Here is a 23,970-nt window from a genome sequence, read left to right on the forward strand (position 1 = left end):
TCAAATATTAACACAGTGTCATTTTTATTTTGTATCCAAATATACACAGTGGGAGAAGAAAGCAGTGTGTATTCCTGCCCATAACAGCCAAACCATGGAATGCCACAGATAGGCTCCTCAGCACATCCTGACATACAGGCTTAGGCAAGTTTATTGCACAGACTGTGCTGTAGTTTCTTAAAGATGCCTTAGTATGTCTTCATAGGTTTAAGTAATTCTTCTGCTTTGTATTTCACTAGCATCTCCAGTCAGCCTCCTGCTGCTTCTGCAAAGGTTATACCTCCAGATTTAACTGGTTATTATATTTTCTATTTTTTACAATGTGCTCAGTAGCTGCTACAACTTCGCAAGCAGCTGCTGGAGAGTGAATTTAAAAAGGTAGGTGGACACTATTTTGTATTCGTGAGAAAATAAAGGGTGGAAAAGGCCACCTATCTGAATCACTGTAGTATTATCTAAAAGCCTGAGATTCTGAGTATTTAGGCAGAGGTGCTTCTCATGGTCAGATACAGAATTTCCTTATGGAAGTTAGCTTGTGCATTCACAAGGTGGAACAAATTCAAAAAGCTGCTGTCTTCTTCATCACGATCTCCTAAGCACCAGAACGGAAACATTAAAAATAGTGAATGAAAACAAAGGGCTCATTTGTAGGGAGAAGATCTCAGAAACTACTTAGTCAGTATCTTAGTAGAGGCCAATTATGACCCAGGTACCTCTTGATGCCAACTGGCAGGGAGCAGGGGATGGATAGAGTTTAACAGGGATCCCCTGTGTCAGATGCACACAATAATTCACCAAAGCATGGCATGTAAGGTCACTACTGAAAGCTAATAGCCCACTGGTCATCATAATCGTTGTGAAATGCATACATACATTGACAATATTTGAGAAGTTATGTATCTATACTGAAAATTATGTTCTTAAAGCCTTGGAGTTAAAGGCAGGTCACCAGGAGGTGACATGCCTCAGACAGGTTGTTTTCAGGTAGGTGGTAGCAGATGTTTATTTGTGTCTGGTCATTGTGTCTCTCTCAATGTAAGTCTGTTTGCATACTGAGCCACTGGCTAATCAAGATTGCAAAATTTACAAGAGATCAGAAAATCTGTAAGAAAGGAGTATACAGGAAAAAACAACTATCAGGGGGCATCCCATTTATGAATGAAGACAAAGGAAGGGACTTGTATATCTGGGGAGTCAAAACAACACACTTGATCCTTTACCTCGGGGGCAAGCTGGCAATGTGTCTTGTTTTATGAAAAAGGGATCACAGCCTGCCTGGCTAGAAAGCATTGAAGAGCCATACTTTATCAACCATGAGAGTATTTTGTTAAACCAGTCTATGTTCTAAAATTCGTGTCATCATTATATATGTAACCATTTGTGTCCAATACTTCTACTTGCTATCATTTGAATCTCTTTTCTTTGTTAAATAAACTTCTGCTTGTTTTCACTATGAACATATTTAAGTGCTGTGTGTCAAATGGAGCAGTGATCTGAGGTGAAATGGATAAGTTGGAGTGTGCTGCTTCTTTGGGCGCAGTGAATGTATGAATACTGAGTGTCTGGTGAAACAGGGTCTCGATGCTCCAAGAAGATGATCAGAGGGCTCAGGGGTTGGGGCATGCCTATTGCCGACCTGTAGAGGGGCACCAGAGCCTGCTTAGGCTGAGAGGCGAGTACTTAGTTGTGCTGCCCGTGGCTGGTGGAGTCAAGCAGCTGACCCATGGTAGGCACAGATAAGATGTCCTTAAGCTAAGAGCTGGTGGTAGCCAGATGCCTCACAGCTCGGGTACCCCTGGGAAGCACGACACCAAGTTAGCAACTTCCATTTAGATTTATTAGACATCAGATATGGCTGATGCGGGCACAGCTGTGAAAGAACATTGCAGACTCTCATAACCAGCTTGTCCAGGGTTGAACAAGAACAATCTTGCTTTAAGATAGAAATCTGTCCTAAATGAGCAACCCATTCATCTTTATTGCTTGCAGTTATAAAGAGTCTTGAGTTTATATCAGGGGTGACGAAGTTTGAACTACGGAGGAAATGCAGCCCAATGAGTTTAATAATATGGCCTGCAGCCTCTCTGATTTTGAATGGAAGGACAGACCAAAAGGATGGTCCCAAGATGCAATGCTCCAGGTCCCAAGATGCAATGCTCCAGCTTGTTCCAAGTAGTTTTCTACTGGGATTAAGAAGGAACACTGCACACGGGGAGTACTAGAGTCTGAGTCCTTGTTGCCCTATGCTTTGTGTCATCCTTCCAGTGATTCTCAACTAGGGATCCAGGACCCTCTGGGTGGCTGTGAGCAGGTTTCAGGGGGTCCACCAAACAGGACCAGTGGTAGACTCACTGGGGCCTAGGGCAGAAAGCTTAAGCCCTGCTGTGCAGGGCTGAAGTCTGGGGCTCTGAGCCCCGCTACGCAGAGCTGAAGCAGAAGCCTAAGGAACTTAGTTTTGTGGAGTGCCCTGTGGCATAGGGCCTTGGGCAATTGCCTTGCTTGCTACCCGTCAACGCCGGCCCTGGCTTTTATATACAGAAAACAGTTGTTGTGGCACAGGTACGCAGTGGAGTTTTTATTGCTTGTTGTGGGGGCATCAAAAAGAAAAAGGTTGAGAATGTCTGCTTTACACCCATGTGGAGTGAGTGCAGAGCTGAGTGTAAAATGCTACTATGTCAGAACAGTGCAAAATGAGTGTAAAATACTACCATCCCTAGATGAGGGGCAGAGCAACTGAGAATCAGGACCATAGTGTCATCAAACCTGTATCTTGCAGAAGGAAAGGGTATCTGCAATTAGTCATAATTTATGCAAATTAGGTGTTTCTCATCATCTGACAAGATAAAAGTGTGTGCATCCTTTGGGCAAAGTTTGTGCACCTCTGATTTAAACGTATCAAATAAGGGAGATAAAACTTTTGTCATTTATGTGTTTAAAAAAAATGAAATCAGTTTCATCATCTAAACCTAGGGTGACAATATAGCAAGTGTGAAAAATCGGGAAATGGGGTGGGAGGTAATAGGAGGCTATATAAGAAAAAGCCCCAAATATCGGGACTGTCCATATAAAATCAGGACATCTGGTCACCCTATCTAAACCACTAGGAGTCTCTTAGTGTAAGTATATAGATCTCACTCCCACCCGCTGGATGTAGTTACATATTTGGAGCACCTATGGTTGAATATATTATCACTGAACACTTGCATATTTATTTCTTCCTATAAAAAGTCTCTCTCCTAATGGTATACCACTAAGTGGCCTAGCATAATCTTAACACACACACACCTTAACAAAACCAGCTGAAAATAACCCAATCCACATGACAAAACAATCAGTCAACAGGGCATTATAATTATAAAAAGAATATCCCATCTTTTCCAATGAACCCCATTTCAGGGTAGCTCTGGCTGGCTAAAAAGGGGGCCTGGCTGGAGTTGTGATGATACAGGAGTTCCCATCCCCTGTTCTTGTGGAATCTTGGCTAGTGGGCATGTCCCATTGAAAGGGCTCACCTGTTGCAGACAGGCATAGATACTCACCAGACATTACTGACTGTAGCATGTCCATAATCATGTGAGCAAATGCATTCTCCACACTCTGCAGGAAGTTATTCCTTTCACCTGGAGTGCTGAAAACCTTGCAGACTTTCTGCATCATTTTTACTGCCCAATCCATGCAGTACAGGTCCTTCTCACAGACCTAGAACATACAAGAAATATTATAATATGTGTCCATGATAGTGCCAAGGTTAAAAAAAAGCTGAAATATTAAAATTCATAAGTAGACAATTAAGGCACTATCCCATAATACAGTCAATTTCAGTCCTACTCTGGAATCTATTCCAAGGCCTATGTGAGAAGGTGCTGTTGCAGAGCTGTTCTGTCAGTGCTATGAAGGTAGGAGAACTCCATTCCCATCTTATGCTGGAATAATTTTTTCCTAGGAACAGAGCTGCTACCTTCAAGCAGTGTATGGGGGGTGGTGGTGGGGGAGTCCCTTAGGGCAAAAGAGAACCAGGCCCATTGATTTCAATGTAGTTACTCTTGCTTTACACTAGTGCAGGGGTTCTCAAACTTCATTGCACTATCACCCACTTCTGACAACAAAAATTATGATGGGGGACCAAAGCCTGAACCTACCCAAGCCCCACTACCCCGGGTGGGAGGGAGCAAAGCCAAAGCTCAAGGGCTTCAGCCCCAGGGAGTGGGGCCTGTAATCTGAGACCTGCCACCCAGGACTTGGGCTTTGGCCCCAGCTAGTCTAAGCCAGCCCTGGCGACCCCATTAAAAGAGGGTCGCGATCCACTTTGGGGTCCCGAGCCACAGTTTGAGAACTGTTGCACTAGTGTAAGTGGAAGGAGAATCAGGCCCCAGGGCTGGAAAAGCAGAGTTGCAGACTTAGTGGCAAAATGCCAGGAAACATTCTATTCAGTGCTACTCACCAAAGCCAGAAAGACCACTATCTTGGCCAGCTCAACAGCCCGCCCATTCACAGCTTTACTAGCCATGAAGGTGAAGCAGATGTTGTTCCCACTCAGGATGAGGAGGCGAGCATTATTCTCCATGAGCCACTCCCGGGGAACCACTTTTATAGTAAAATACAAAGGATTTTCATTACCTATGATTCAACAGACTGAATAAAATTTAGTTAAATATAAGGTTATAAAATGTAGGTTACAATTAAACTAAAATAAAATGATCTGAACAAAATTCTGGAAGTATTTGAATTTATGAATCACTGCATTTGACAGGTTTCAGAGTAGCAGCTGTGTTAGTCTGTATCCGCAAAAAGAACAGGAGTACTAAGGTGCCACAAATACTCCTGTTCTTTTTGCATTTGACAGCCATCCAAAATGTCTGAGAGGAAAGCCCATTCAAACACACCTGCAGCACAGTTGGGAGCTGTGGAGTTACTATGGTGCCAATAGGGATTGTTTGTATTAAGGCTGATGATAATAGAATGTATAGTACAATCTCTCCAAACTCAAACCAAACTTAAAATATACCACCAGCAAATTATGGATTCTTTGGAATGGATTCCTTTCCAGAGACCAGCGTCCTTCCCAGTAAAAGCCACCATACTTGGTATTTAAAGAGACTTAATTTAAAAAAAAAAAAAAAAACACCAAATTTGTCCTCACCTGTATTTCTAATAAAGGCTTAGACTATTAAAAATGAAACTACAGAGGATACCAGTTATTAGCAACTTATTGGTTCCGGGCATAAAGCTTCCATTATCCAAAAGCTCCCAATAATAAGCAGATGGCCGTTGCCTGAGACAATAGCATGGGGCAGCCACAGGGTCGAGAACCTGCTGCCCACACAGGAGGTAATGGGCTGTGGTGCCAGCATCATTGCCCAATGGGAAGCCCCAATCAGAGTCCCTGCAGCCAACAATTTCCATGGGAGAGAGGGCACTCGAGGTCTGTGGGGCTGAACAGTACCTCTCTCTGCACCTTCCAGGTCATGTCCTGTCCTGGCGTTGGTGGCCCAGGCTCAGCACATCCCAGTGCTTTCCTTCCCTGGCTACAGCCCTGAAAGCCTGCAGCTGGAGCTTTCCACAGGGAGCACTGGGGGCCCGTGGGACTGCATGGTACCTCTCCCTGAGCTCTCCAGGCTGCAGACTCAGAGCCAGCAAGTTCATTACAAGTGGAACCTCTTTTCCAAAAGGTTGTCAATAAATGGCACACCAAGCAGGTAATATCCAACTACCATTAACATTAAAGTAAGTGGGATGGGATCAGTTCTGGGGATAACAAAAGTTGTCTTTATCAGGATTATTAATAACCACCATGCATTAGATTTGAAAAAAATCTAATTGTACTTTTTCCTATTTATCTTTTTTGTTTATTTTTGTATTTGACAGCTTGGATAATGGAAATACATTAGACAGTTTTCCTCATTCCTACTTAACGTCACTTTCTGGTTCTCAACCCCAAGAATAAGAATGCGCAGGGTACAAACAGTATAGGAAAAATGGTTAAAAAGTCAAACAAAAATGGATTTTTCTTAACATTTTACAAATATCATGAAAACATATCTATTAATATTAAGTTTTGTAAAACTTTGTTTAGGTCCAAAATTTAGGTTTTGTTCAGAACTGTGTGACAGCGTCCCTTGAACATGATAACAGAACACTAATTTTTGAAGTTTTTCATATATTATTACTTAAAATGTTTAACTTTTGGGAAAAAAAGGCTTTGGTTTACAAGCAGCGTTGGTCTCTTCCATCTCTGACTACTGCATAGCCTCCAGTTTTATTGACCTTCCATTATAGTACAGCTACTGAAAGGGATTAGGGGGTACTCAGATTCCCAATGTGCTTCAGTTTTTTTTACTATCTGACACATATCTCTTTAATCTTGGAGGACACGATCATATAATCCTAGGAGTCTATGATAAAGGCAAAAATATACCTGACAATTCATCCACAAGACTGATAACATCATCGGCTGTCCACTCTTTAGCTTCTGTGTCATACAGTAGTTTAATAGCATCAGCTAGACCCTTTAAACTGGTCTCATCTGTTGGTCCTTCTGTCATTTTCTGCCAAACCACATGTCCTGGGTAACATTAATCACAATCACTCCTAAGTGACAATGTAGTTTGCTAAACAAGGAAGACCTATACTGGGGCTTCAAAGCATGGCTTGGAAAAAGAAAAGGTGATTCAGGCAAAAGCATAAGTCCCTATTTGTACAAGTGCTTTTTATTTCATCTCACTTGTGGCAGAAGGGACAGTGTAGACTGCAACGTGAATCAGAATCACTGGGTGCTTTAAGGAAACACAGAATAAATATTTAAGTGAGAAAAAGAAGATGTGATTTCAGAGGGCAATACACATGCTTGTGGTTTAGTGCTAAGGCTACCTTCACACCACAAGTGTAGGCAAATAGAGAGGGAAAACACTCTGTAATGTCTTCATTTGAACTGTAATATAAACAATAACTTTAAAAAGCTCCATGTTAAACAGGTAAGGGGTCAATTGTTCTAAACGTTATACTTCATTATTTATAAAGGGCCTGGTTTCCAGAGATGGTGCTGCTCCCTTTGATTTCAGTAGGATTTGTGTGTGCTCAGAACTTGTGAAAAATCAAACCTGTAGGTAACATCACAGGAGTGCATGGCCATACACTGGTAAGTAAAGTCAGAGTACCATAAGGTAGCTACAGCTGGAGCAAAACAAAGAAGTATTGGGAAATGGCTAAGATGTTCTGTGTGACATCACTGAGGTTAATTGGCTGGATTCCCCTCTCACACTGGTGTAAATTAGGAGTAATCAGCACCATTGTTAAGCATTCTCAGTAGTGCCTCCAAGTAATTACCTGGAATCTTATGTTCTGCCAAAATTAATATGAACTGGGTGTGGTCAAATCTTGAAAAAGAGTAAGTTTATTAGGAATGATGAGTCTGCATAGAGGTAAAAGTTCCCTTCTAAAGTGAATGCAATAAACACAGGTGCTTTTCCCCCTGCGTGAAATCTTCCTGGCCTGTGGGAAGGCCCATAACAAAGTGTACCACTGCATTTCTGCCATACATGGAGCTAGATAGCAGAGAAACTACACAGCACACCCCACAGTTCTCTGCACACTACTGAAAAGTTCCATGGCCACTCTCTCCATAGGAACACAGAAGAGCTGTTGTGGGGTGGGCCAGAGGAAGGAATAATGAGTTCACAACTTGTGTATGCGCTTTGGCCCAAAAGCTCACAACAATGGGCAAAAGAGTTTGTCGCTCCTACTGTGACTTATGGTCTATAGTAGTGTCGACACAGACATCCCAAATATATAGCCCTACCTCTTGACTGAGGGGGAATCCATCCCATACAACACTTACATTGGTCCCCTGAACGCCCATTTATTTACACAGGTTGTGAGACAGCATGTTTTCTAAAGGAGAAATTCTGGTCTAGCATGTTAAATTTACTCACCATTTAGAGAGGAGACTGGCCCAAAAATGATGTACAACAGCCGGGCTTGATTAACCATTGGCCATGGTTTTAAGATACGAGTGAGCCAAAATGCAGAATCACTTCGATGAATCCAATGATTTAGCAGGACACTGCGACAGAATAACCTTATTCGTAATTCCAGCTTTCGGGCACTTCCTAGGACAAGAGAATTTGTATATTATAAATCCATCAGGCATTGCACTTTGGTGATTTCAACAAGTTTATAAAGATGGGGAGAGAGAAGGAGAAAGGTTTTTAGGTTATAGGGGCACATAGGGCTAGATTTTTAAAGGTGTTTAGGCTCTTACAGATGTAGATAGGTGCCTAGTGGGATTTTTAACATATTCTAGATGCATAATTCCCACTGAGTTAGTGTCAAACTGGAGTAACTGAGATCACAAGGTCCTGAAATTCTGAGCTAGAATGATCATGACTGCTCTAGTCTAGTAGACACACTGCACTGCTTCAAGAAAAGGAGTACTTGTGGCACCTTAGAGACTAACCAATTTATTTGAGCATGAGCTTTCGTGAGCTACAGCTCACTTCATCAGATGCATACTGTGGAAACTGCAGCAGACTTTATATATACACAGAGAATATGAAACAATACCTCCTCCCACCCCACTGTCCTGCTGGTAATAGCTTATCTAAAGTGATCATCAGGTTGGGCCATTTCCAGCACAAATCCAGGTTTTCTCACCCTCCACCCCCCCACACACAAATTCACTCTCCTGCTGGTGATAGCCCATCCAAAGTGACAACTCTTTACACAATGTGCATGATAATCAAGTTGGGCCATTTCCTGCACAAATCCAGGTTCTCTCACCCCCTCACCCCCCTCCCAAAAACCACACACACAAACTCACTGTCCTGCTGGTAATAGCTCATCCAAAGTGACCATTCTCCCTACAATGTGCATGATAATCAAGTTGGGCCATTTCCAGCACAAATCCAGGTTCTCACATCCCCCCCACCCCCATACACACACAAACTCACTCTCCTGCTGGTAATAGCTCATCCAAACTGACCACTCTCCAAGTTTAAATCCAAGTTAAACCAGAACATCTGGGGGGGGGGGGGGGAGGAAAAAACAAGAGGAAATAGGCTACCTTGCATAATGACTTAGCCACTCCCAGTCTCTATTTAAGCCTAAATTAATAGTATCCAATTTGCAAATGAATTCCAATTTAGCAGTTTCTCGCTGGAGTCTGGATTTGAAGTTTTTTTGTTTTAAGATAGCGACCTTCATGTTTGTGATTGCGTGACCCACTAATTCTACCTGCCTGCCCGATGTTTTTTCTGCCACTTCTCATGCTCTGTTTCAGGAGCACGCTGCTATTTTTGACTTTTGCTGTGGTTCTTTCTGCCTGTGATTCTATTATATGGTGCCAAAAGGAGTAAATAGAAGCAGTTTACTGCACGCTTGCCTTCTACTACTACTTATGCAGGAGGCCACGTGTGAACATTTCCAGTGAAATACTGAGTACTGTGCCGGAGGATTTCTGGAGGGGCTACATTTGGTTTTAGAGCGATGCTTCAGGAGATGTATAAAATATTGATCCTGATTTTCTACTGCAACACATCAGTTTTATGCTTGTGTGACTCCATTGATTGTACTGGTGTTGGTATAATGCAGTGGAGAATTAGGCCCACTGCATGTAAATTATACATACATTTGATAATGAAATGATAAGATCCAACAAAATCAATTGCCTCTCAAAGAGATACACTTCACCACACAGAACATGTCAAAGATAAAAGTCAATTGCTTGTTTTCATCAGAAAACAACTAAATTCAGTTAATAGTGCCGATTTCCTTCAGCTATATGCAAGCATGCTACCAGCTTGAGAGCACTCATTTTCTGGCATTTCCGCAGCTAAAGCATCATACATATGGATCAAGAAAGGATCAGGTACTGCAGGGATCATGTGGCACAAACCGTCCTTGAGTCTGGGGTGTATCTCCTCTGTAATAATCTGAATCCATTTCCGGAACTCACAGCAAAAGGATGATACAGCTGCCATGACAGCTTCTTTTATTATCATCATTTGTATTTTCCAGGACTTTTTTGTTCCAGGTATTCACCTGGTTTGCTGCTCACAACTGTCTGTACTTTGCGGGGTAGATTGCTCAGCTCACAGAGGAAGTTAAAAACACGATGGCATTCTAGCTCATCCCAGCCTGCTGTCAAGGTCTGATGACACCAAATGAAAGACAGATAAATAGAATTCAATCACAATGCTTGTTATTATAATCATATATGTACAATCAATTTTTCTGTATTTATGGAGAGGACACATTTGCATAGTGGAGACTGGTGCATCTGAACAACTGTTTTGTATTATTTTCATCTTCATCCTCGTCTTTCAAAATGAACTTCTTGCAAAGTGCAAAATATTATTATTAAAAAAAAAACCGAGGGCCATATCTATGTGACACTGAAACCAGAAAATAATCATGTATGCAAAAAGTGTGTGTGACAGGAATTTGCTAAGTCTAAAAGGAAAAGCAAAGATGTACATAGGAGCTCCTTTGTTTTGTAAGGCCCTCAGACACGGCTTTATGACACTCTGGGCAGTAACATAGTGGTTCAAAAAACCCCAAAAAACAAAACAGATGACAGCAGTTTAGAAACACTGGGCTAGACACTAATCTCACAGATCAATGGACTTTCTCTAGATTTCTACAGATGTAACGGATATCAGTCGTCATTATATCATAGACATTCTCAGAGCAGCAAATCTTGACAATTCCACAAAAAAGAGGAGGAGGAAGGTTCTGCCCCTACTGCTGCCCCTTCATGGAACTCCAGTGACATAAACAGGGTGAAATGGCCCCTGAGGAATTCCCTCATTGCAAGGTCAGCATAAGTCTGACATAAGCAGCCCTACACACCACACACAAACCCATAGAGCCCCCATCCCCAATGGGGTCAGGAAATGAGCAGAAGGGGGGTGCCTAGAGTGCAAAGCTTTCACAGCAGGCCTTTGGGGCTGTGGGAAAGCCATAATCAGCTTCAGTTGACCTGTGGGCTGCTCTAACTTGTACCAAAGGGGTTTCTGGGTCCTCGTGTAGCTCACAATTCTGAACTGCATTTGGGGCTCTCTCTTTGGCCAAAAGGTGCAATTTGTGAACCTTGGATGTGAATAAGCAGGAGACAGTTGCTAAGAGCATAAATATCCTGGTGCAAATAATTATCTATAATAGTTAGCCGTGGCAGGGAATAAAACAGACAGCCACACATTTCTGAATATCTTTGTTATTACTAAGCTACTTCAATATGGTATATTTTCAGAGAGTGTCTGAACATGTAAGTTCTTCTAAAACACAATTTAGCTTCATTTAAAATGTTCAGAAAATACTTGTACTTCAACAAAGAATACAAGCTTTTTTCAGGTGATTAGACAAAGCAGCTCTCAACTACAGCAACCCATAATGGTGATCCTATCCATCTGATAATGAAATACTTTAACACTAATTGGGGAAGGAAGTCCTATCCTCAGTCCCTTACAGCATGTTTGCAATCTTGGTAGTCATTATAGTAAATACAGTGTTGATTGCTGAACTAACAGATTTGTCATTGCTTTCTTTGCATCCCAAATGCTAGAACAAGTCCTCCATTTAATTACAGACCTTGGGCCAGTTGCCTTTAAATCAGAGAATCCCTGTTTAGGGTGTTGTGAATTCGATGTAGTGTAATGTGGTGAAATGGCCCCCTATGTAATCTTCTTTGGTAATAAACTGCTAATTTAAATTAAAATCCAGACAGGCTAATAATAAGATCCAGACTGATAAATTTTTTGGAGTTAAGTTAACTATTTTAAGAGCCAGAAAGAACTGTGGTACTGAATAAATGCATTGTTTAGGACCTGAAAGCCATGTTAAACTTTGAAATGTCTTGCAAAGCAGTTTCAGCTCACTGCTTCTCAAAGTATAACTAAGTTGGATGATGATCATGTTTCTTGGCACTCTTTTTAAAAGACTGAGTATTTCAGCATTGATAGATTTTTAAAAAGGCAAACTTTGGTTTCTTTTAGATTAATGATACCTGCCTTCTTCTCTGAAAAATACACTATACCTGTAAAAACACTCCATAGCATTGTAATCCCAAGCAATGCAACGGGCTTGGGCAACCACTGAGTTTAAAACAGGAAACCTGCAAAGACAAAACATTGTTGCCTCATTTAATCAATGTAGCCTAATTGGCAATAAACTCACTTCTGTGCTTGAAGCTTTCCCACGCGGCTAATCTACCACAATACTGACCCAAGGGGCTTTCTCTACACTATTTTCACTCAACCCCTTGCATCTCCGCTGAGACACCCAACAAAGTTGCCAATTAGGGATGTTTTTTATGATGTGGCCATTGGTCCTCTGGGAACTTTCACTCAGACCACCTTAGAGTCTTCAGACAGATGTGATATTTTATTAATAATGTCTGTTGCTATGCATAATAATTTCCTCCTCCAGAAACTAATATAGTTTGGTAACAATGTTTTGAATTAATTATGGTTAAAATTTACCCTGTGCAGAGGACCTGTCCGAGGCATTATGCACTACTTTTCCCTCTAAGCAGAATTTAAGTGGAATATAGACCTTCTATCGGATCTCTTCACGGGGCTGAATTTCAACCTATGCTCATTCTATTACAAAGTGGCAAATATTATTTGCACTGGGTGACCTGTTTTAAAAATTAAACATAAAAATCATACTTATATAGAAGATTATACTCACTAAGAGTGGGGTTTTAAAATCATGAGAAGGAATTAGGTGCCTAACTCACTGACTTTCAACAGGAGTTGGGCAACTAACTCCTTTAGATATTTTTGAAAATCCTACACCTAAGCCGTATTTTTCAAACGGTGGGTGCCTAAAGTTAAACGTAGTTCTGAACACCCACAGCTCACATGGACTACAGTCTAAAGCTTTAGGGGGATCAGCATCTCTGAAAAAATCAGATCACTTATTTAAATGCCTAAATATGGACTTAGGGACCTAATTTCAGGTACAAAAGATTTGAAATATCAGCCTAAATAGCCAAGGAATATTTTTAACCAACAAGGGACTGATTCCAAGTTAGTAAATTCATGATATTACACTGATGAGCATTACCGATGTGTCAATAAATAAATGAATTAATTTAAATCATTACATTAACATTGTTTTATTGAAACATTAATATAGGTGCAAGTGATAGTTCAAAACAAGATTCTAGAAGTATTCAGTACAGAGCAATGATTATGAGCTTACTTCTGAGAGTATCTTGTGTATGTACTTTAGCCTGTCTTTTGTGGGCAGCAGTAGCGTGCACCTTTTAAGCAACAAACCTGTGAATAGAAACACATACATACATAATCATTCAAATGATGAAAATAATTGGACTAGTTGAAGCATACACTGCACAAGTAATACAATACCATACTATTTCTGCAAGAAAAGAAGGTGGTACATTACAGTGAGCTGCAGGGGTGCTGGAACAACTTTTATAGTGGGCGGGGTGTGTGTGTGTGGTTCTGAGAGCCTTTGAGCCAAAAAACTATAAGCCCTGTATATAATAGAAACCACTTCAAGCCAGGAGGTGCTGCAGAACCCCCCACACCCTTAGTTCCAGCACCTATGGTGAGCTGTGCATTGTAAAAGGGTATGCTAGCCTCTGTAGTAGAAATGCCTTTTATGTCAGAAAGCCTTATGGGGAGTGTGAAAGGCTCTCATGACATAATTTGTTTACTAAGTTGTTTTAAATTCCATGTGAGTCACAGCTGGAGCCCTGAAAAATTATTATATTGGTTTTTGAATTACAGCTGTTAAAAATATTTCAATTTGAAGATGCACTGGTTTTCTATTTACATCATTGAAAGCTGAGCATCCAAAATCTTTTAAGCCAACCACATTGTCAAACAGAAAAGCTATTCTGAACTGTGTTAATATAAAACATAGGTAGGTGGTAGAATTTTTTTTTTCCCCTACATGAGATTCAAAGCTAGAAGAGCTTAGGATACAAAGGGCTAGAATACATTATAGTGCAGAACAGCTGGTTGTTAAGCAACAATTTTTCTAAGCCAATGGAAAGCAAATGGGTTAAAAATCTTTCTCCTCAAAAACATCTGGTAGACTAACACATATATCTTGTTTGTTAATAATGCAAGAAATCTACAGGAGGGTACGCAAATGTTTTCTACGTTGCCCATCTCCTGGGGAACATGTGATTTCTCTGATGTCAAAAAGTGTTTTATACACTTCCTGTGATTTTGAATGGACTATTATCCCAATCTGGAAGTATGTTGTTAACATTCTTAAATGGCAGACATAATTTTCTTTATCAGTCTGGTATCTGATCCAAAACTCCAAAGAATCAACTATCCATTGACTTCAATACGTTTGTGATCAGACCCCTAAAGAGTAGATGAATGTCTGACACAATATATCTGCAAACACGAGTACAGTTGTCAACCTGGGGATAACTTTTTTATTACCAGTGCAAAGGTTTGGGCCTGCTTTCATATGGTGAAATTCACACCTGTGCACAGGGGCAGCACAAAAATCATGTATTACTCAAGTCCAATTCAAGCCTGGAGGGTGAAAAATCCTGGTCCCATTGAAGCCAATGGGAGTTTTTGCCATGGACTTTAACATAGCCAGGATTTCACTTTGTGGGTTTAAATGAGATTAATGCAGTGTATAAGCCTTGTGCTGGCGCTCTACACAGAAGCGAATTTTATCCTTAAAGCCCAGTCTTGCTCCTATTGAAGTACATGTGAATTTTGCCATTGACTTTAATGGGAGCAGGATTGAGCCCTTACATTTAGTAGATGATAAAATATGAAAATCAGTGCAAATATCTAAGTATGTCGTGTTTTAACGACTGTGCTTATAATGATGAGTTCATACAGTAGTAGTTAAACAACAGTTGCCTTTTCTAATACGTTTGTTATTACAATGTACAAAACTGCTGACTATTTTTTGGCAAAATATTTAATCAGGTTTTATTTTAAAACTAAAACAAATAAACACTGAAGTTATCAATAAGATATTGTAAACAATCCATGTACATTTGAAGGGACTTCATGTTTGGCCTAATTAACTTTGACATTGTTGCTTTAACTTGGGAATCTCTTGATTTAAAGTTAGCTCCTGAATATAACCTTGACATAATTTTGTTTTGCTGTCCGGATCAATTCAATTATGAGACCTTATCAGTTAAAGAGGCTTATATCAATATTGTTCAAATTGCAATTTCATTTGTTTCTCTTTTTAGAGAAAGGATTACAGTGAATGGGGGGAGGGAGAGAAATGATACAGTCCAAGTGGCATAAGAGAAGAAAGACTGCATTGCTTTTGACTGAAGGGGAAGGAGATTAAGGGGAATTTGGCTGCCAAGATTCAGTAGTAAGTTAGTGCAAAAGTTAAAAAGAAAATAATGATTTTTAATATGCAATGCTACTCACTAGTCACAGTATTTTGGCCTATATTTATTTTTTGCGGTGCCCGGATATAGTTGCGCAGGTGAAAGAAAGAGTACAGCCTGAGCAGCAACAGCAGGATTCTCGCATTGTATCTCAGCCCTGACCTAAGGGTGAAAGGAAGTTTACTCATCATGCCCAATTCAGTCTTTGAGCTCTGATATAAGGCTGCCAAGGAGAATGTTAATCAGTGGCAGTTGTCATGGTGCTTTTTGTGATAAGTTTATTTCCCATCTAGGAACTGGAATTAGATTACCAATTCACTTCCCATAGACTGTCCGGCCTTTGATGGTAATGATTCTTGATCATTTCAGAATTAGGTGGGATTTGAGCATTGTTATAGAGGGGAAATTCTCTCTTTGTATTTCATCATCATTCCCATGAGATACACACTCACCTTGCCCTTTTATATTCTTTAAAAATTAAATAAGGAAGAAGCAAAACATATGCTATTTTTGTCTATACTTATATATGTATTATTATTAATAAAATTATATTAAGAGATGTTGAAAGAATTCTTTTCATGATGAAATACACCCAATACGTAAAGCTTAATTGAGACTTAAGTGTGTATGTGCCTTGTTGTTGGTCCTTTGCACAGGGATGAATTTCAGCCTCAATGAGGGTCACAAACACCTATATACTTCAGAAAACATTTTCACCATTTTAAACTGCTATGACTCACTAAATATCACAGTAGAAGACCTTTATTCTATTTTAGTTCTCTAATTGTTACCATTCTTATTATAAAAGGTCACCTAGAGATCTGTAGTGTTCTAATACACAGGATCCTTCTCTCATGCCAGATATCTCAAGGTTATGAAAATCTTGCAGTAAAAGCCTTCTGTTTCCTGATGAGGTTGAGATGTAATTAATAAGGCGGTTGCTGATGGCTTTCGACACCATGCTTAGCATGCTGATATCCTTCACTGAAAAAGCAAAACCCAGTATACCTGTAAACCTTTATTGCAAAAACACTACTGCTTAGTAGTCAATAACTTTACTGACAGATTTCAGAGTAACAGCCGTGTTAGTCTGTATTCGCAAAAAGAAAAAGGAGTATTTGTGGCACCTTAGAGACTAACCAATTTATTTGAGCATAAGCTTTCGTGTCCGATGAAGTGAGCTGTAGCTCACGAAAGCTTATGCTCAAATAAATTGGTTAGTCTCTAAGGTGCCACAAGTACTCCTTTTCTTTTTGCGAATAACTTTACTATACATCTCAGAACAAGCAGGCCAAGAGACTTCAGAAACAAGTAAGAGACAAATGTCATTACTGTTGATTCCTTTACCAACAAATTATGGTTAGTCAGGATTTTGCATATATCTGTTAAATTGTGATCTTTATATATGGTGGGCAGAAGAACACTTCAAAGGGCTCCCTGAGTACTATCATTCCTTATTTATTTATTTTTTTTTTGGTGATGTGGCTCTTCAGGAACCCAAGCTGAAAATGAACAAACCTAGTGAAAATCCCTTCAATTTGTAGTAAGGTGAAACATTATTGAGCAAGGCCCATATGCCTCAAACTTGGCATTTTACTAAATGGGATTTTTGCATGTGATCATTTTCATTTATGGACAGTGACATCATTTCTCTCAGTTCCTCACCTGAGAGATATTTCAAGACCATTTGAAAGATCTCCAATGGCAGTGCTTGGAAATTCCCGAGAGTTGATAGTGACTCGGAATCTGTGTCCACAGTGTTGCAGAATGGTTTGGAGCGACGGCTACTGCGCCTGTATTTCTGGTTGGGAATCAAGGTGAAGCTGGTACTTACAGTGGATGTCATACTTCTACTAGTCCCATAAATTTTTCCTGCAGAGAAAACGCAGAAGGCATATAGGGAAGGAAATTAAACCCATGAGGGAGATAAAATGAAATAACTCATGAGTGATACAGTAATGGAATATGAAAGTCTTACCACATGGGTAGGAAGGTACAATTTTACTTTAAATGAAACAAAATGACATCAATACACTCCAAAATCCATATTCATAGTTTCCTGTTCTATATTTCTTTTCTTTCCAGTATAACCACTCTTTTTTTCCATATATCACAAAAAGAGAGAATGTATACGTGTTGTGTGTGTATGGGAAGTTATTTTTGCTTTCTAATTCAGTGTCTGGGGGAAGAAAATATCCCGATTAGAGGTTATAAATGGAGAGGGGGTGGGGATAGGAGTGACCAGTATTGGGACGGGGAGGGCCTCAGGAGGTTTGAAAGATAATTAAGAGAAAAAATAAAAGTGTAGGAGGTATATGAAATGCCATAAAATATATTAAGGAGCTATTATAAATAAGTCAATATCCTTCTAATACTTTACCCTTCCATGTTACTTTAACCATGTAACAGAACATTAAAAATTAAGGAGGCCATTCAAAGGATTTGTATGTTTCTTGTCTATCTGAGGTGCTCTACTTGTATGTATTCTAGTACATGGCAGTAAAAATTAAGAATAAAAGTAAAGTAAGCAAGCATTAAGTTATCACTTTCCCTGCAGTATTTAAACTTAGGTATAGCTTAATTCCTGATAATGACAAAGATCACAGCACAGCATGTGCAAATATTGTAATGTGGCACAGTATTGCCATCTTCAAGATTTCAGAAATCATGAGACAAGCCCCCCAAAACTCATAAGATTGGCTATAAAATTATGAGAATGTTTTTTTAAAAAATAATAAACATTGTGTTCTTATATTTGCCTTCTGGTTTCTGAGCATTTAAGGGGGACATGCTTCACATTTTCAAGCTTTTTTCTGTAACCATGAGGGCTAATAACATCTTTTTTAAAATTAAAGCTAAGATTCTCATGCAATCTCTTGATTCCAGCAACTGGGGCTTTCAGATAATCGCCAAATGTTGCAAGACTTGGAATAAAATTGTAAGTGTTAGCAACAGTGGTAACAATTCAAGTGGTCTCCTTTCTCCCCTCAATGCAATATACCAGTTACAATCACTGGGAATTATACTCATTGATTGAAGGGTTGAAAATGTACTGATGCACCTTAGGTCAGTCGATAGGTTACATTTACTTAACCTAAGCAAAAAACAATTTGAAAACATCAAGTAAACAAGCCACATTTCTCTAACACGTATTCACTGAACCATTTTACATAACATAATGAATTATCACACTCCCAATGGAAGACTTTTGTATATTGAATGAACTCAAAACATTATGGACCATTTAATTAAAGCATTACAAACATGTTTGGATGAATAGTATTTTCTCCTCTGTGCCCAGGACAGTGTTTCAATTCATTTTTCAATTGTTCATGAAAGGGAATTACACTTTATAACAGGCATCTTTAAATTAGTTATGAAATAATTCATGCTAGCTGAAGAAACCCATAGTTTAACTTTTCACATGGCTTGTGAGCAAATTTAATGACTTTTAAAATTACAGTGTTATATGCAATTTTAGACTGCTTAAGCAACAAGGGAGAGAAAATTAATTTGATACTTGTAAAAACAACAAAAATATTCATTTAAGTAACATCATAGATGTATGTAATGACACCTTTGAAAGGCATAGAAATCCACATTTAAAGTCAGTGGGTGTTTTTTACAGACAACTGCACGTGTGGGTCAATAGAAAGACTTACCTTGTACATAAAGACAGTTAAAGGCCTGTTTTAGTAAAAGGAAAATATAACTCTCTTCACCACTAAACTCTTTCAAGGCTGACTAAATTCAATACATTTTGCTGATTCATACCTTAGAAATAGAGTTACAATCTGAGGGTGTTTTTTGTTTATTTGTTTGAAAGCAGTCAGCAATGGTCTAACTTAAGTTAAAAGAAGTTTAGAGCACTATTAAGTGCTTTTGAAAATCTCATTCAGAGCCTGTAGAAATATTATGTACAGAAGCAGCCACTTAAACATGATGGGTGGGATTTTCAAAAGCACTCAACACTGTTCCCATTAAAGTCAATGGTAGAACTCCCATTGTTTTCATTAGGAGCAGAATCAGGCCAATTTAAATAAAAACTGAGCATGTGACAGAAGTTTTACATTATGGGCCACATTTTAGAGCCCTTTACTCAAAGCTCCCTTTTGACTTTCATTTTTGACTCTCAATGTATTTCATGTTTCTCAAGGAGCTCAGCGAAAACATGACAAGATTGATTTCACTTAGCAATTTTGTGCAGCCCTCAACAACCTCTGTGTGGATCCCCCCTGTCTGGAGAACTGCTACTCAAGACTGGAAGAGGGAAATGTAAATGTTAAGCATATAAAATCAAATTCATTATAATAATTAATAACAGTGATTTTCTCTTATTTATTCTGTATATAATGATTTATTTATAGGGCAAAAACTATCAACAGTCAACGTTCCTTCTATACTGTTTTCTGTCTATATACAGTCCATATATTTTCATCCAGTGAATACACCTTTTTCCTAATCATTTAAATTTTTCTGCGGTTTGCATTATCACTTTGCTAAGTATATAATACTAACAGCTATTTACCTCAAATAGCAGCTTCAGGACTTTGTCTTTTTTCCTCCCTAGGCATTTCACAAATAAATAAATGAATCACCAAGAACATAAATAGGAATTCTCTCTCCATTTCCCTTTGCACACACTTAAAATCATGAGAACTTCTGAAGTAGGGGTGACCAAGCTTTGTGACACAGAGGACTGAAGAGGCAGGATGCCAGCAATCCATGGGCTGCACCTAATTTGCCATTAAAGAGACCTGATTCTCATTTACACTAAGGCCTCGTTACACCAGATTGGCAGTGCCTTAAAGTGGATGAAATGCAGTATGATTTGCTCCTACTTTAAGGAAGCTTCTCACTGTTAAAGTGAAGGAGGACTTGTGGCACCTTAGAGACTAACCAATTTATTAGAGCATAAGCTTTCGTGAGCTACAGCTCACTTCCTCAGATGCATATCTGAGGAAGTGAGCTGTAGCTCACGAAAGCTTATGCTCTAATAAATTGGTTAGTCTCTAAGGTGCCACAAGTCCTCCTTTTCTTTTTGCGAATACAGACTAACACGGCTGCTACTCTGAAAACTGTTAAAGTGGTGTAAAAAGGCCTTACTGTAAATGAGAATCAGTCCCAAAGCCATCTAAATTAACATAAACATACATAATATTACCAATTAAAAAATAAATGCCCTTGATAATCCTAACATTTGCTCTTATTTGTGCCTTCCTGCTACAAGGCATTGCTTTTTTGACTTCACCCCAAAGTGTATGTGCTTTGATTCATGCTGCAGTTTCAGGGAAGGGATGCTAACATCTGCTTGTTATCACACAAGTTGTGTTTGCCCCTTCAGGTGCACTGTATGAAACCATGGGTCACGTTTGGCCTTTTGGCTGCACTGTGGGTCACCACGAGCCTGTAGGCTGCATTTCATGACTTCATTGGCTCGGTGTGAACACTGGGCTGCGCTTCAGAACGCCTTGGGCTGCATTTGTACCTTGGGCCTCACTTAACAAACACCATGGGCTGTAGTTAACCCTCGGGCCAGATGATATGACCCTATGGGTCACATTTTGACCCCCATTCTGTGCACTCCGACTCCAAAACCTGCCACACATCAATGATAATAGATTTTTTAAAAGTGTGATACCTCCAAATAAACCTATATCCAGTTGATACAGAACAGATCTAAACCCTGCTTCACCCCTAGGAAAATTCCTCTGAAGGTGGGGTGAGCTCAGACCCTGCTGTCTGGATTTATAAGGGCACCGACTTTCCCTAAACAAAAAAGAAATTGCATTGAATTAGCTGAAATTTCTCAAACTTCATGAAAGAGTATATATTGTATGCAGGATGTTTTTTAAAATTTACCGCATTTGGTTTGAGGGGAAGGCTTTAATAGTTTTCCTCAGGGGAAAATAACTATGTGTTTGTACAGGGGTGGAGGTGGGGAATAGAAATACATAGAATTATGACAGAAATAAAAAATATTTTCATTCTAGCAATAATTGATAAGATAATTTGATAAGTGAATTAATTCATGGGAATTGGGAGGGGAGGGGAGGGGCAGGAAAGTAGCAAAGGTAGATTTTTGGAGGCAGGAAATTACCACAGAAATCGAACATTTTATTCCCGTGGTAATTACTTAAATGGTTTTTCAGCTGCTTTATTAGTGTTTTTTAACTGCCTATTTTTAAATCGCCTCACGTTTCCCGCCTTTTTTTTTTTTTTTTTCCCCCCGGCCCCTCAGCAGTAAGCCAAAGTAGAGGGCGGGGGGAGGCTAGAGGCTCGAGACAGACCCTCCCGCCAGCTCGGACACGCCCCCTTGATGAATAATTAACAACCCATCTCCGGCCCTTCATTTCGAGCTCCAACCCAGAACCACCACCCTCCCCGGTTATTTACTGTGGAATCCTCACGCCTCAAATGGCATGGCCCCGCCCCTCTTATGAATAATTAATGAGGCTCCCTCTGCCCCCTCCCTCTTCCCTGTCAGATAGAACCACTCGCTGAGGGAAGGGCAGTGACCCTAGCAAAAGCGGGAGGGTGGGAGCCCCCTCATGCCTGTGGCTAGGCTAAGTTTCTGCCATATTGGTTAACACACACACGGCTACCCAGCTTTATCCTGAGCGCAGTCTGGTATGTTAACAGCTGCACGGTGGCCATGGCAGCACAGGGTGGCAACACCATGGCAACACCATGGCACCATGAGGCAGCATCATCTTAAGGACACCTGGTTGTCATAGGCACCAAAAGACAGCACTGTGTCACCGGTGTGGGGTTACCTTGTCACCAGTGTGGGGTTGCCGTGTCACCACAGGGGAGCACCATGTTACAGCTGCGCGGCTTTCATGGCAACACAAGATGTCACTGTGTCGCATGAGAGAGTTCGCGGTGGCGCCAGGAGGCACCACCGTGCCATACACGCGAGAGTGCTGTGGCTCTCACCGTGTCACAGGCACACAGTCACCAGGGCACCGTGAGGCAGCACCATATTATGGCTGCAGGGTTGATCAAGTGATCTGTAGCTCACGAAAGCTCATGCTCAAATAAATTTGTTAGTCTCTAAGGTGCCACAAGTCCTCCTTTTGCGAATACAGACTAACTCGGCTGCTACTCTGAAAGCCGTGGTACCACAGGACATCATCATCTTGCAAGCACTAGGTCACCAGGACACTATAAACTATCAGTGTGTCATAGATGCAAGGTCACCCTGTCTGCAAAATGTCCCCAGGTCACAGGCACACCGTCGACTTTTAATGAATGCAGGGTTACCACATCACAGCATTAGTATTGTTGTACAAAGTTATTGCCCTGTGACGGTAGGCCACTATGTACTATGGCAAAGTTTTTGCTCTGTTAGAGAAGAACACTACACCATGCAAAGTCAGTCTGTAGTGACATAACATAATGGTCTGTGAGATAAGGTCACACTGTTGTTGTGCAAGGTTCTTGCACCATGATGTCAAGGCACAATGTTGTGATATAAGTTTATGAAGTCACAATACAAATTAATTGTGCTGCGATCCACAGACAATATTATGATGCAAAGATGTCACGACACAAAGTCACCGTGCCACAACACAAAATCTGTGTCCTGAAGCAATGTTGTGGTTTTGTTCAGCAATGGTATTGCACAACACCAACCCAGAATATTTCCAGTGGAAGTTGTGCCACAATGTGAAGTAACAAGTTGCCACACATTCTTTACACTATAAAAAAAAAAAGTCACACTGTTGACACATGACACTGAACAGTCCCAGAAAAACAAGACAAGTGGCCATTCTTAATATGAGTGGTAATTAGGTCAAAGTCATTGGGAAAATGAACCTTAAAAACAATGTTCTTTCGAGCAGCAACTTCACCTTTCAATGTAACTCACTATTAACTGGTTTCAGAGTGGTAGCCGTGTTAGTCTGCATCAGCAAAAACAACGTGATTTTCCAAGAGTGGGTCAATTGACCCTTTGGTACAGGCTATTATACCTGGTGGTGCTCTCACAAAAGCCTCCAGGAGATGGCAGTAGAGGGCTGCAGTAGATTTACCAGATCTTTCCCAAATAGCCTTTGTAAAGTCAGGCGTTTTGGGGGTTTGTTTTTCATTTGTTTGTTTTATTTCGTTTTTCCTCCTAGAAATTGAAACACAAAGCAAAAGCTAAAAACAAACCCAAGCATAATGGCCTCTGATAGCTGCCTAGTGAAGAAAACGATCAGACTGTACAGAATGGGAATGCCATGATGATGCAACTGTGCTGTAGGAATTTTGCTGCATAGGTAAACTGTATAGTGTAAAAACAATTAGTTGTTCTTATATTTTGCAGCATACTCTGCCCATATAGTTGAGTCAGGGTTGCCAACTTGTACTTTAAAATCAAATCTTACATTTGAAAACTGAGATTGTTACAGAGCTCTCTCTGTGGAGTCTTCCAGAGACAATGTGTGAACTTCAAACCCTCTCCCTAAAAGAGGCTATAAAACTGCTGTGTCTTGATGTGGCATGGAGAGTGTTCCTTTGGGACGCAGTGGAGATTAATGCAGGAAGGACCCAAATGAAGGCAAAGAATCGGAAGATTCAGGGATTTCTGCAGCTTGAGCTTTCCCACCTGCTGCGTTCAGGGACCTCAT

General features: G+C 40.2%; 1 protein-coding gene across 1 annotated transcript; it reads right to left on the reverse strand.

Moving 5' to 3' along the window:
• On the reverse strand, positions 1-23,970 carry FBXO47 (F-box protein 47; the record flags this gene model as incomplete). Its single annotated transcript, XM_084615510.1, has 11 exons — positions 1-592; positions 3,540-3,699; positions 4,442-4,584; positions 6,416-6,562; positions 7,929-8,105; positions 10,036-10,144; positions 12,029-12,106; positions 13,201-13,277; positions 16,169-16,339; positions 17,021-17,227; positions 23,949-23,970. 11 exons carry the CDS (start codon positions 23,968-23,970, stop codon positions 480-482), a joined length of 1,404 nt encoding a protein of 467 aa, XP_084471636.1. The 3' UTR covers positions 1-479.

Source organism: Lepidochelys olivacea (assembly GCF_965140295.1).
Source record: "Lepidochelys olivacea isolate rLepOli2 genome assembly, chromosome: 27".
In the NCBI taxonomy this organism is placed as follows: domain Eukaryota; kingdom Metazoa; phylum Chordata; order Testudines; family Cheloniidae; genus Lepidochelys; species Lepidochelys olivacea.